The following is a 13,461-nucleotide window of genomic DNA, read 5'->3' on the forward strand; positions in this document are numbered from 1 at the left end:
TTTGTTGCAATTCTTGCATCTGAACTTTTGTAAAGTTCACACGGTTAATTTGCAGATGAGCCAAGTTCCCCTCAAGGAGCCCAGGTTTGAGAGAGGCTTTAGACAAAACATTCTCTTGCTTTTAATTAATGGTGAATGAAAAAACAGCATTGTTGGCCAGCCTTTTTGGCAATTTTGGTATGAGTTAAGGCTGTGGTCCTGGTGTAATAGGCCTGATTCTGTGCCACGGCTTGCACCCATTGTACCACAACTGTGCCAATGGATGGACTTCCCCACACTGGTGGCAAACTTAGAAGATAAGGAATAAACCTTTGGCAGTGCTAGCCTTTGAAGGAGACCACAAAGGGAGCCAGAAGGTCGGTAAGCAAAAGGGAGGCCAATGGCAGCTCCCGGCTTCCAAAGCAGGCACAAAACATGATGGCAAGCAGGCACAGAATGGCAGAGTTGGAAGGGACAATGAGGGCCACCTAGTCCAACCCCTTGCCACGCAGGAATATTTCGCATGCCTTTGGAGATCTCCTGAGCTGGCTCTGCTGGAGTCAGGACACTGGACGAGATGGATTATTCAGTTTGATCCAGCAAAGCTCTTGCAAACAGCTAGATGACCGCTGGGGTCCCTTCCCGCTCTGCGACACTATGATGCTATAGTTCCAGTCACGTAGGAAGCCGGCCTTCCAGAGTGGATTCCGCTGTGTTCTTACGGGGGCGGGAGCGAGGGGGGCGGGGTGAAACAGAGGGAAGGAGGCGCGGTCCCTCTTTTGATTGGCCTGCAGCAACCCCCGTATTTAAATTTGGTCGCTGCACGGAACTTTCGCGAGCCAATGCCCTTTTCGCTCCCCGCCCGTCCCCCCCAATCCCCGCTCCCCAATGGTCGCGTTCCTACAGGCAGCCCCGACGAGTTTGCTGAATAACTCAAGGCGCCCTTCCCCTCCAGCAGGGAGACTAAGGGAGTGAGAATAAAGACAGATAGCGGATCGAGCCGCGGGAAGGAGAGGAAGGAGGGAGGGGGGGCGGAAAGCCAAAGAAAGTTTCTGCCTAACTTTGCTATTGCTGCTGCCACCGCAGATCAGCAGCTATGCTGGGGGTGGACGGCGTGCTGGAGCTTGGAGGGCTCAGATCGCCTTAGGAAAGGCAGGAAGGGGGGGAAAGGGAGCTGGAAAGATTCAGGGCGCAAGGAAAACGGAGAGGAGCCCCCCTCCCTCCCTTCTCCCCCACCCCCTCTGGTCGGGGCCCACGAGGAAGCCGTCCAGGGTAGCAAAAGTCCCCCGCGGGGAGGAGGAGGAAAGTTGATCCAGCGAGGGAGGGGAGGGGAGGGGGAAAGACCATCTCCGAGTGGGGCAGCTTCGGGTGGGCAAGGATGAGCCTCTTGTCAGCCATCGACACCAGCGCTGCCTCCGTCTACCAGCCCGCGCAGCTGCTCAACTGGGTCTATCTGTCCCTGCAAGACACGCACCAGGCCAGCGCCTTCGATGCCTTCCGACCGGAGCCTTCGTCGTCTCAGCACCCGGAGCTGAGCTACCCCAGCAAGAGCAGCGCCGAGCTGGGCTCCTCCCTCAGCTCCAGCTATCTTAACAGCTTCTTCCAGCTCCAAAGGAACGAGGTAACGCGATCCCTTCCTCTGCAACTCAGCCCCAGCTGAAAGGAGCGCTTAAAAAAATGATGATGATAAATACCGATTTTTGACCCCCACTTGGAAATAAGCTGGTTGGTTGTGGTTTTGGCCTCTGAAATGGAGCTGGAAAGGGCTGGACTTTGCTCGGCTGGGGGAAGGAAGCGCCGAGCGACCATTGCTTGGACGGGGGGCGGCGGAGGGAACAACTGGGAAAAGTTTGCGGAAAGTTGCTCCCTCTGAAAACTTTTGCACCGCCATGATGCTTTGCAAGTATTTTCTCCCCCGTCCTCGGCGCCCTTTGACTCTCTCCAATGCGCTTTTTTTTTTTTTTTAATTCCTTCTCTTTTTTTAACCGCTTGCTCCTTTGAAACGTGGAGCGCTTGGTAATCGAGTTAGCAGATTTATGCAGAAGGGGGTAGGTAGGCGGCCTCTGGAGAGACGTTTCTCTTCCGCGTCAGAGATGCAGGAGATCTAAAGAACCCAGGCGCACTCTTCGTTGCAACGGTTCAGAATTTTGTCCTACAGAAACGTTGGGAAAACAACTGGTTTTTACGCGTTGCTTACTGCTTGCTTGACGGTTCTTAGGCTGTTACAAACGAAGCATTCCGAACAGGGTGTTCATATTGGAATGCGCTTCGAGTTGGAACAAAGTTGATTTCAGTTTCCCATCTAGATTTCTCTCTCTCTCTCTCTCTTTGGTGTGTATGTGGGGGTTTACTTTGGATTTGTAGTCCATTGAAAATTCTGCAGTTGGAAACTACCTTTCCTCCCTTGCCCACGCGTTTGAGAGTGTGCGGGAAGGTGCGCTCGCGCTCGTGGGTTTAGTTCCTGTTGACATTGTGGTCAATGATTACATGGGCTGATCAGAGTAAGGCTGATTGAATTGCCTACCTATATCCTAAACTTCGGTGATATAAATACTGATAGGGTCTCTGGGGCTGGAGGTGGGGAAGGAAGTCGGAGATATCTGGGTAGACTCAATCTCAGGGTCCTAGGTTTGAGCCCCACGTTGGTTCGGTAAAAGATTCCTGCATTTCAGGGCATTGAACTAGATGACCCTTGGGATCCCTTCCAACTCTACAGATTTATGATTCTATGTATGATCTTCAACAAGTCAGCAATCACTTTTAGCACCATCGCTTTAAAAAAGAGAGAGAGTTAAGCTGACCAGTATTATGCTATTATTAACTTCAAAAGACAACTGGGCTTTTCTAGCTCAGGAAAGTTTCTAAGTAGTGTTCTTGCATTTTCATTCTCTCTGGTGTCTCCTACATTTACATGGTAAGTTTCCTGGGGAGAAGGGGACTGTATCTTCTTAAGTACCTCTCTGAATTGCCATATACAGTATTATGTTATTAACAAACAGAAAAGCCCCAGACTGGTTTTTCAGACTTGGAGCAAAGTCACATATGCATGTTAAAATACTTCATCAGGTGGGGGATCTTCCATCTTCCTCTGTTTCAGTTAGTGGGCATTGTCACTGTCCGTGGTTATACTTTCTTCAAATGTCACTGTATCCCCCTTCAGCTACTGCAAAAGGAAGACACTCCCCTACTTAGCTACCCAGGATGCTGATCTATAGTGGGTTGGGCCTGGGACCAAACTTGGATACAATCCCACTGTATGGTGTGTTACTTTACCTGCCTAAATTATCTGTCCAGCAGTCTCTCTGCCCCAGCAAGGCAAGGTTGGCTGTTTCACCTTTAGGGAGTGCCTTTTCGTTTAAAAACATGTGGTCTTTTCACCCTTAAAAAAATGGATTGAGGGATTTGAAGGGAAAGGAGAGTTAATAGATGTCATTAAGTGATCATGGGCATGGCAGAAAATGGGGCGCTCATTTGGCTTTGTTGCATGTGTGTTTCAGTTAGGATGTTTATCTAAGATGTGTGTAGGGTGGGGGGGGAGGAGAATTTTTGTCAAGAAGGCAAAACCAGTGCCAGAGGCATGGTGACTTCTGCCACAGGTATTGTGACCTCTTTTCCTGCTGCAGAACTTGGAAATAAACTGCTACACTCCCCACCAAATGTATATAGCTATGGGGGAAAGTGTCAGATGGAGGGTTTAAAATGTGCTTCAGGTACTTTACTTCAGTTCACATAGGTGATACCAGCATCTGCCGAAGGGTTGACATTAAATTGTGCATCTAAGTTCCTACCAGGACAGCAGTTATTAAACCCCCTGATATATTTGTATTTAGAACTTCATCTCCGCATTTCAAACATGCATGCTAACAGCAGAAGAGAGGTCCCAAGGATCTTTAAGTGGCATGTGTATAATGGGTCTTATTTGGAAAACAAGTTTAGGGAGCCTCTTGTTAATAAACCTGCCATTACTTATCCCAGTATCATTCTGTGTGGGGTCATTTTATTTGTGATGCAGTTTGCAGAATAATTAAAGAAAGAAGGGGTTTGAACCTGGCAGAGTCTGTTGTGAACACCAGGCAATCATATCGATTGCTTTCAAAAAGAAGTGACTTCAGAGCCATTTGTAAATATTCTCATAGTGCAAATTGGTTAAAACAAAGTAGCTGGATATCTGTTGTCCTCTGTATATGTGGAACTGTGATGGTGCATGATACACCTTCTGAACTTGAGGAAATAAGATGGGATACACACAAATAAATAATATTTCTGTGGTTATGAGATATGTAAATACCCAGAACATGCTCTCAAGTTACACTGCTTTTGAAAAAAATATTGTTGAATCTTGGGCCAACCTTTGCTGTGAATCTGCACCCTGCCACAGTCAGATCGCTCTCCCTACCCCACCCCCTAATGTAACCTTTCCCAATGTAACCCTTAGTGATGCTGCAATGACATCACCCTGTGATACCCCTGCCATCCCATCTGTTAAATATGGCCATGTCTTGGAGTTGTGTGCTTGATATTACTATTTGGCATCATCTTATAGTAGCTTTCACTGGCATACCAGTGCCAATTAGTGGTGTGGTTTGTAAGTAGCTGCTTGTCTAGAGTAAGAATGGTCCCCAGCTAAGCAGGTAAGGAACTTTACGAAAGTTGGTTCTTTTTAAATTTTAGGCCCCCAGTGCAGGCATGTGTGAGCAGGCAGACTAGTAAATCTTTTTGTGTAGTCTAGCAACTTTTGTGAACTTATCAAAACATTCCTGGGAGCTGCTTTGAAAGAGAAATGAAGTTTTGGTCCAGGTTGCAATGCCAGTTCAGTGGAACAGAGCTATGTGTTATCCTCCTACACCACCCATCTTAAAAAGCTATTTGCCAGATCAAAAGCTTTTGATTAGTCTGAAAGCTTATGCCACAATAAATAGGTTATTATTTAAAGTACCACAGGATTCTTTGTGAGCTTCAGCAGGCTAACATGGCTACTTATTTGGGAATTGTTTAGTTTGTTAGTCTTATCAATGCAGGAATGTGACAGAAATTTTCTTTTTCATAATTCTGCAACTTCTTTGAAGAATGCCAGCTCGCAAGTTTAGGGCCTGCTACTTTCCAAAGAACACAGAACTGCATGTCTGTTGATCCCAGCTAGGCTCTTTCGTTGTTTTCCTCTTTTAAGTCATGCATCCTTCAACTGCTTATTAAGTTTGAGGTTCTTCCTATCCACCCCCCCTGTGATCAAGTTACTATGAAGGCAAACTGTTATTTTAAAACAAATCCAGTGCAAAGTACACTGACATTACTTTTCCCTCTGCATTGTGAATAAAAAGCTAATCCAACCCTTGCATGTAATCTGTGGAAGTTGTCTTCTACAGTACCTTCCCTAAACTGAAGCCTTAGCATTTTGCAGTCTTTTAGGGGCTTTCTTCCTGTTTCCTTTCCTTTCCCATTTTTTTTTTTTACTTCATCCCAGGAAAGATTTCTGATGAGTTTGTGTTTCTGTTGATTCCTTGCTGTCTTTAACAACTCAGTCTGAACATGTTTATTTGGAAGTGAATCCTGTTGATCTACGTGGAACTGTTAAGTGTGCCAAGGGATCTGGCAGTCTGAAGGACCACCCTCTTTGCTTATGAATCTACCCATTAGATCATCAGAAACCCAGCCCTAGATGTTTTCTGCCTGAGTTTGGTGGGTGACTACTGGAGACAAGGCCTTTTCTGTTTTGGCACAATGATTATGGAACTTTCCCCAGAGAAGTCTGCTTGGCGCTTTCTTTTAGGTGTCGGAGGAAAGCTTTTCTTTGCTTGGATATTCTATTGAAGACGTTTTATGAAACTGATGTCTTTGAAATTTCTGCTGCTGTTTTCTGATGCGGCTTTATTTATACTTTGGTTTGCTTTAGTAATTTCAATTATTGTTACTGATATTTCCTTTTTTCTGAATTGCCTTCAACACATACATGGAAAGGTAAACTAGAAATAATTTGAATATTTGCCCCTCCCTGCTTGGATGCCATTATGCTCTGCTCCCCTGAACACCCTACTTAAGTGATAGGTCAGGTCTTAATGATGCTACTTAGCTTTCAAGTGTTCCAAGCCATTATGATGCATTGTTTTCTTGTAATCCTCACAATCTCGTAAGGTTCGTCAATTTTACTATCCCTTGTTGCAGATGGCAAACTGAGGCTGAAAGATACCATCACTAGTGGACTAAGGCTAGTTGGTGAGCCATTGTGGTTTAGTGGTTAGAGTGTTGTATGTAAGGGAGACCGTGGTTGAGATTTCCACTCAAGTCACGAAACTTCCCCCACCCCAAAGATCTTTATTGAAACTTAACATATATACATAATAACCAAAATTCCCAATGATCCCCTCACATAAAATATCATATCTGAATTACAACAGCTACTTGATTATACACTTAATTATAAAACTCACCACCCACCCCCTACTTCCCTCCACAGCAATTCGACTTCTTTATATTTCTTTCTACCTTTTTCCCTTGCATTCTATAATAAATTATTTTTGTTACATTCTGATTTTTCCTCCTTTCTTTATTGGTTTTGTTATTGCTTACATTTTTTATTCTAAGCCTATTAGCATGTCATTTTTAGAACAATACTTTGACATACAGTATAATCTTCTAAATACTTCCACTCCATTCTTAACTTTTGATTTGACTGATATCTTATAATTGAAGTTAATTTTGCCAATTCTATGTACTCACTTAATTTACAAATCCACTCTTCCTTTGTTGGTGTGCCCTGAGATTTCCATTTAGTGGCAATTACCACATATGAAAAAAAACAATCTTTTTATATGCTACAACAGCCGCCAGGGTAGTAATTGTCAAGTCACGAAACTTTTTGAGTGACCTTGGGTCAATGGTTCTCTCTTAGCATAACCTACAGGGCTGTGATGAATATTGGTGAATGAATAGGCAGTGGCAGACAGCATGATAGAACAAAGGCACTTACCTGACCATCTGGCAGGCAAGTCGCTGCTGCTTATCTGGGGTGGGAAGAGTGAGGCAGCAGTTGAGTCAGTGTGGTGTGAATGTAATGCACCAGCAGAGCCAATCTGACATTCCTGCTAGTGCATTTGTACCAGGCTGACCTCCCCACCATCTCACCCCTCCTGGTAAGCAGTAGGACTCATGTACTGGGAAGACAGGTGAGTGCCTCTGCCCCAGCCACTATTGTGAACAGGTTCATGGCAGAGATGATATATTTATTAATCAGAAACTGCCTGATTCCCAGACCTGTCTCTTAGACACTATGATACACCAGCTCTCTTGATATCACAGGGACTCGTTCTACCGACAGCTAATTGCAACACAGTTCCGAAAGGAGTTGGTTGTTCTGGCTACATTCAACTCACTTGCTTTCAGAATGATTTTTTTTTTTTTTTGGCTAGTTTGTGCCAAATACTTTCTCATACACATCAACCTGGCTACTCAGAGTTCTTTTTCTGCTTCCAGCAGCACTGATCCTCAGTTTTGGTGTATCTGTACACCAGGGCTTTATACACACATAGGGCACATTTCAGGAGTTGACGAGGGCCAATACGAGAAGACCAAAATGGGAGAATGGGAGAGATGGAAATGCGATGGATTAACTAGTAGCAATTTAGCCCTTCTACAACATCACAAATCTGACTGAAAGTCTGTAAGTATATAAGTGGGACAAACAGTGACATCATGGGGAGAGATAACTGAGAGATCAGCAACCATGTTCTTCATCTAATATGTAGCCATGCATAGTGATGGGGAATATATAAGAAATGGTCAGTACAATAATATCTATTAGAAATCTGCAGTGAATAGTTCCAGTCATTATGTAGAATTCATTCTGTTGATGCCCATCTTGACCCTTGTTGACTCTATGTCTCCATTGGTAGGACCTCTAAACTGAACATTGACTTCATTGGGAAACCATCTCAGTCTAATTGGAATTATAACCTATTTCATTTATTATTGGGGAAATAATACCAATAATCTTTTCCTTTATGTTCATCAGCCAGTCAATTGCAGCTTTCTGTATTGTCTAGACCTGACACACTGTGGTAAATCTTAGCAATGCTTTGTTTAAATCAAGTCAACTTCACACCATGGTTTAAGAAGCAGCCTTGTTTAAACAAACCACAGTTAAGATTAAGCAAAGTTTAATGTTCTGATGGAATGTTAAGCTTTAGTTAATTACAAGTAAAAGGCTCCAAACTCTTCCTTATAGCCACACTGGGGGAGAAGGTGAAACTCACTGAGACTTATTCTTCTCATATTAAACTAAGGCAGGACGTTCTAATTCAACCATTGTTTGTGTTGGATATTTTGCTTTCACTGTCCTTCCTGTATTCACACAGTTAGTTGCAATACAATGGTACCTCAGGTTACAGACGCTTCAGGTTACAGACTCCACTAACCCAGAAATAGTACCTTGGGTTAAGAACTTTGCTTCAGGATGAGAACAGAAATCGCATGGCGGCGGCAGGGTGGCAGTGGAAGGCCCCATTAGCTAAAGTGGTGCTTCAGGTTAAGAACAGTTTCAGGTTAAGAATGGACCTCCAGAACAAATTAAGTTCTTAACCTGAGGTACCACTGTATTGTGTGCTCTTTCCTTTAACACTTTTAACCCAATCCTCTTCTGTTGGAAAACTTAGGCATTCAAACCTCTTAACCTCTTAAACTGATAAATATTAACGGGGCAAAATTGAGAATTGGGGGACCTCCCAACTCACATTTTTTGACAAGTTTATGTTTTTGGGCTCTTCAGGCAAGTTTCCATGAACAAAATAAATAAATAAATAAATAAATAAATAAATAAATAAATACCACATTTCTGTCACATTTGTAATTGTCAGCTGTACTCCCCCCCTTCTTTGCATCCAGTATACAGATATATGTAAAACAAGTCTCATTTGTAATTATGTTTAGCCCTTAGATTGTAGGTGTTTGAAGGCCAAATAAATGCTGCTGCATTTGTGTGTGGGGTATGTGGATCTAAAATTGCTTTATTCCCATTACCTCTTCACGATGCATTTAAAATGACATCAGTTGGGTGGGTCAGATCTTATAGCAAATGCGAAGGTTGGAGCAGGGCAGTTCTTTGACTCTGTGGGAATAACATTGGCCCATGAAGAATTCTGCAAATATGCTGCTGACTGAACTTGGCCATAGATTTCATTACCTGCCCCAGGAAACCTTGAAAACAAGCAAGGAAGCGAAGCCTAGTCCAGAGCTGACTCTCAAGAGGCATCCCTTCCCCCCACCCCCAAAACAGGTGTCTGTTCTGGCCCAAGGTGTTCTTTTGCAGTTGACCCCATCCATTTTTAGCACACTGCCTGCCCACATGTGGAATGTGATGATGACACCAGATGGAATAAGGAAAGCTTGTTGGGGAAACATCTTACCCATGCTGCGTGGTGATGTCACTTTGCTGATTAGTTGGGTGCATCCTGGTTCCCAAAGCAGGCCGAATTAGCAGCTAAGGAACTCCTTGGGCCAGGACGCCATATTTGGACTAAGGAAGGGTGGTCAGCTGGGCTTTCCCTTGCCAAAGATGGCATGAATACTCTGGAGTATTTCTATGGTATGCTTTCATTCATGGCTTCAAAAGGCTTTGAAGTCACAGAGTTATTTTCAAGGGCAGATCTACACTCATGGTTTTTAATGTTAAGTAAGGGTTAGGGAAGGGTTTTGATAACATAGATGGACACAACTTCCTACTTTTTACATTCATAATGCATTATTACCTTGTCGTTTTTATCGCTTTATTTTAATTTAAAGCCTACTTACCTACGAAGAAGGTCAGGCCACAAGGACTAAATCCTAGTTGTTTTCCTTTTTCCTAATCTGCTGGCACACACTCTTGGATGCCTTGATTAAAATGCTAACTTTGCTTCTCCAAATAAATACATAAAGAAATAATTTTGAAATACTGACATGTGCAGATAATAAAGGACATAGAGGGAGGGAGGAAGAATTAAAACTTGACACCAGAGGATGGAGCAGAGCAACCAGCGACCCACAGAAAGAAACAGGGTTTTGAAAAATGGTGTGGCTGAGTATTACTTACATTTGATGAAAAATACCAAGGTGAAAATGTTTTAATTAACAAGTATGCCCTGTGATGTTTTAGAACGGAATATCTAATATCGTCCTAATAGGGGGAAATAATGTTAAACAGGTCAGTTTAGATCCAGCCTAACTCTTGTTCCCAGGTTCCCTGTGGCTCCTTAGAAGCTTATCAGAGGTTTGATGTTGAATATGTTCTGGGATTGATTTCCTTTAGCAATGGTGAGACCCCCTCAGGTCTGGTCAGGTTCCTATTTGAACTGATTGTGCACATCTAACTATACATTCCTGAACCCTCCGTAACATGCAGGAGGTTTGTGGCAGACATGCAAGCATTGCTCAGCAGACAAATCAACACAGAAGGGGTTCTTTAAAGCACAGAAGGTTTGACCACCAGCATTGCAGCCTATAATAATAATAATAATAATAATAATAATAATAATAATAATGATATTCTGTTGAATTGAGTGTAAGCGTTCAGGATGGGGAAATAGAATAAAGTTGGAAAACAAAGTAACTATATAGGGCATGATCCATCCAGGCTTACACACTATTACATCCCATTGATTTCAGTGGGTATAATATAGGTGCATACTTAACACCTATGCTTAACACTCCCAGGGAACAAGTTTTAAAATGCTTAATTTTGGACTGCTCTCATTGTATTCATATTATAAATACACCTTTTTATAAATATAAAAAGCACCCTTGGTTCAGCCATCAGGGATGCCCAATCGCCTTACCCCACCCAAGGAAAGTGGCTTGTGATGTTGTATATTCCTATTTCTTGACATCCTAACTTCTGCAGTATGATTTGTGCCTTTCGCATGCTTGTGGGGTGGGCTTCCATCATACTTCTTTTCAGGTGGGCATCCCTTTTCAGGTGGAGATCCTTTTTAACTGGATGGAACCTAGGAACTCCTGTATGCAAAGCATTCACTCTTCCACTGAGCTGTGACCCCCCCCCCCCATAGTCTGAAACAAGGGATGGTGTGTGTATATGTGGATGTGGATACAATTCCCCCTTCCCCCCTCCAGGACAGCATGCCTTTGCAATTCAGAGAGCTTCTCCCCCTTCATCTGTGGACTTGGGAAAAAAAAGGAGGAGGGTTGCTTGCTTTGCTTGCGGATTCCTTTCGCCTTCCAGTTTTGTCCTATCTTGGCATTGCCCAAGTCCAAGCAGTGACGACGACTGACACATAGTTAGGTATAATATTTGGAAAGTGACTGAACAAGGAGCAAAAATAGCAACAGGTTAAGGGAGCAAAATAAGCAAGCTGGAAATGTGTTGCTGCGTGGCTGAAAAGAAACGGCAAAGGAGGGATCTGTCTGCGGGAGGGGGAAACAGACAGCCTCTGAAGAGTTGTTATTAGAGAGGGCTTGCAAGGCTGCATGGTGGTGCCTGTGGATGTGACCGGCATGCTGACCAAAGAAACTGGACAGGAAAAAATAAAAAAGCACCACCACCCACAAAATGCTTTTGTGTTTAACCAATATTTTTGTCCCTCTAGCTTTTCTCATCACAGTAGCTGCCTTCTGAATAAAACCCTGATGGCTATAGTGGCTTGGTGCATAAAAGCCAATTGTGCCATCAAAGAGGTAGAATGATAGCAAACATAAAATGAGTTTATGTTTTGTTCTACTTTATTTTTAAAGTGCCCCTTTCAGAACACTGCTGCTACTACTAATAGCAATATTAGCTGCAGTGGGTTTATTGTTAACATGGCAATGCTTAATACTTGGAATATAGAATGGATTCTAGGACATCAAGATGTATTAAACTGGTGCTTGAAGTTCATTAATATCCCCAACTCTTATTAAGCCACTGCTTTTAGAGCTTGACGTTTTAGAAGGGATTTAATGTTCTTGAATCAAGCCAATTAACTAGTGCTTTGGGTTAGTGATCACTGAAGCCAGTGACTGAAAGGGCTTACGGATTATTAGACTCTTATTAGGGTTGACATATGTCCCAGTTGGCTAGGTTTTGCCAGGATTCTGGCCGTGTCCCTGGTGCCCCTTTGGCTCAGGAGCTCTTTTCAGATCCCCAGCTTTCATTGAAAGAAAACGAAGAAAAGGCAAGTCTCTAGCTCTTACAGAAGCAGAGGTGCAAGTTGAACTATGCAGGCAGAAATCTGCAGAATCATTTTGTGTGGGACCCCCACCCGTATTATTGTAGCGGACAAGTAAAGTCACACTGGAACATAAGCCGTTGCCTTATTCAAAGGCAATACCATTGGCCCATCTAGCTCAGCTTTCATTGAAGTAAACTGATAGTGGCTCTACAGGTTCCAGGCAGGAGTCCTTCCCACCCGTATTTGGAGACATCAGGGATTGAATCCGGGACCTCTTGCATGGCTGTGACTGGCATGTAAGGAAAGTGATATGAACAGAGATAGGAAAATTAGAGTCACAGATTAATTGTCTGGGAATGCAACTTCCTGGTTCTTTCTGAAGTTATTCCCCACCCCCAACCCCTGAGCAGAAGTGAGAGCTACCCATTGAAAATACAGTGGTACCTCGGGTTACAGACGCTTCAAGTTACAGACTCCGCTAACCCAGAAATAGTACCTCGGGTTAAGAACTTTGCTTCAGGATAAGAACAGAAATCGTGTTCCGGCGGTGCGTCGGCAGCAGGAGGCCCCATTAGCTAAAGTGATGCTTCAGGTTAAGAACAGTTTCAGGTTAAGAACGGACCTCTGGAACGAATTAAGTACTTAACCCGAGGTACCACCGTAATGGAGAAAGTCAGGATTTGTGTGTGTGTCTGTGTTTAGAGCCTTTGAATGAATGTCTGTGCCCCATCACACATGCACAAAAAGTTGCAGTAAATACAGATTCATGTTCTTTCTAACTGAGGGATTATTTTGTCTGATCTCTTTCTCTTTAAAAAAGATAAACTTTAGGTATCACAGCTGAGTAAGAGCAGCTTATGACACAGTTGCTTTTATTTTCAAATGAATCCTGTTTCTCAATAAGTGCTTTTCAAAAAAAGAGAGGGGGAAAAGAGCATCAGATCTAGGCTGTGTAGGCTACAGTGAAAAAACAAGTACTCCCTTGATTCTAGAATAAATGTCGCCAGCATGCTGCCATTGTTGTCCACCACAACCACTGGGTCTCTCAGGTGTGTGTTTGTGTGCACAATATCTGGACCTTCCTCTCCTGATGTGACAGGAATTTTACTCGCCCTTAAGAAAAGAAGCAAAGGCTTCAGCAGCAATGAGACATTAATGGCCCTGCTTCAGAGTAAAGGTAAGCCATAAAACTAAGTTTGGCATTATCAAGCCATGTGTGACTAGTTCTGGCATAAGCCCCCTCGTCTGTTCTTCATCACATCCTTTGTAAATTTTTAGCTTTGTCTGTCAGGCTGCAGCAATTTTTTGCCTTACTGTGCAAGGAAGGAATTTTAAATTATTCACATGCTTT

General features: G+C 43.4%; 1 protein-coding gene across 1 annotated transcript in view; it reads left to right on the forward strand.

The window, feature by feature from the left end:
- The first annotated feature begins 887 nt into the window (after window positions 1–887).
- The window catches only part of ZCCHC24 (zinc finger CCHC-type containing 24), a 111,512-nt gene continuing 98,938 nt past the window's right edge, over window positions 888–13,461 (forward strand). The window contains exon 1 of the mRNA XM_028729180.2: window positions 888–1,600. Within this exon, the coding sequence (XP_028585013.1) occupies window positions 1,358–1,600 (243 nt within the window). The 5' untranslated portion in view covers window positions 888–1,357. The remainder of the gene's footprint in view (window positions 1,601–13,461) is intronic.

The sequence above is a fragment of the Podarcis muralis genome, chromosome 6, assembly GCF_964188315.1.
Source record: "Podarcis muralis chromosome 6, rPodMur119.hap1.1, whole genome shotgun sequence".
Classification (NCBI taxonomy): Eukaryota; Metazoa; Chordata; class Lepidosauria; order Squamata; family Lacertidae; genus Podarcis; species Podarcis muralis.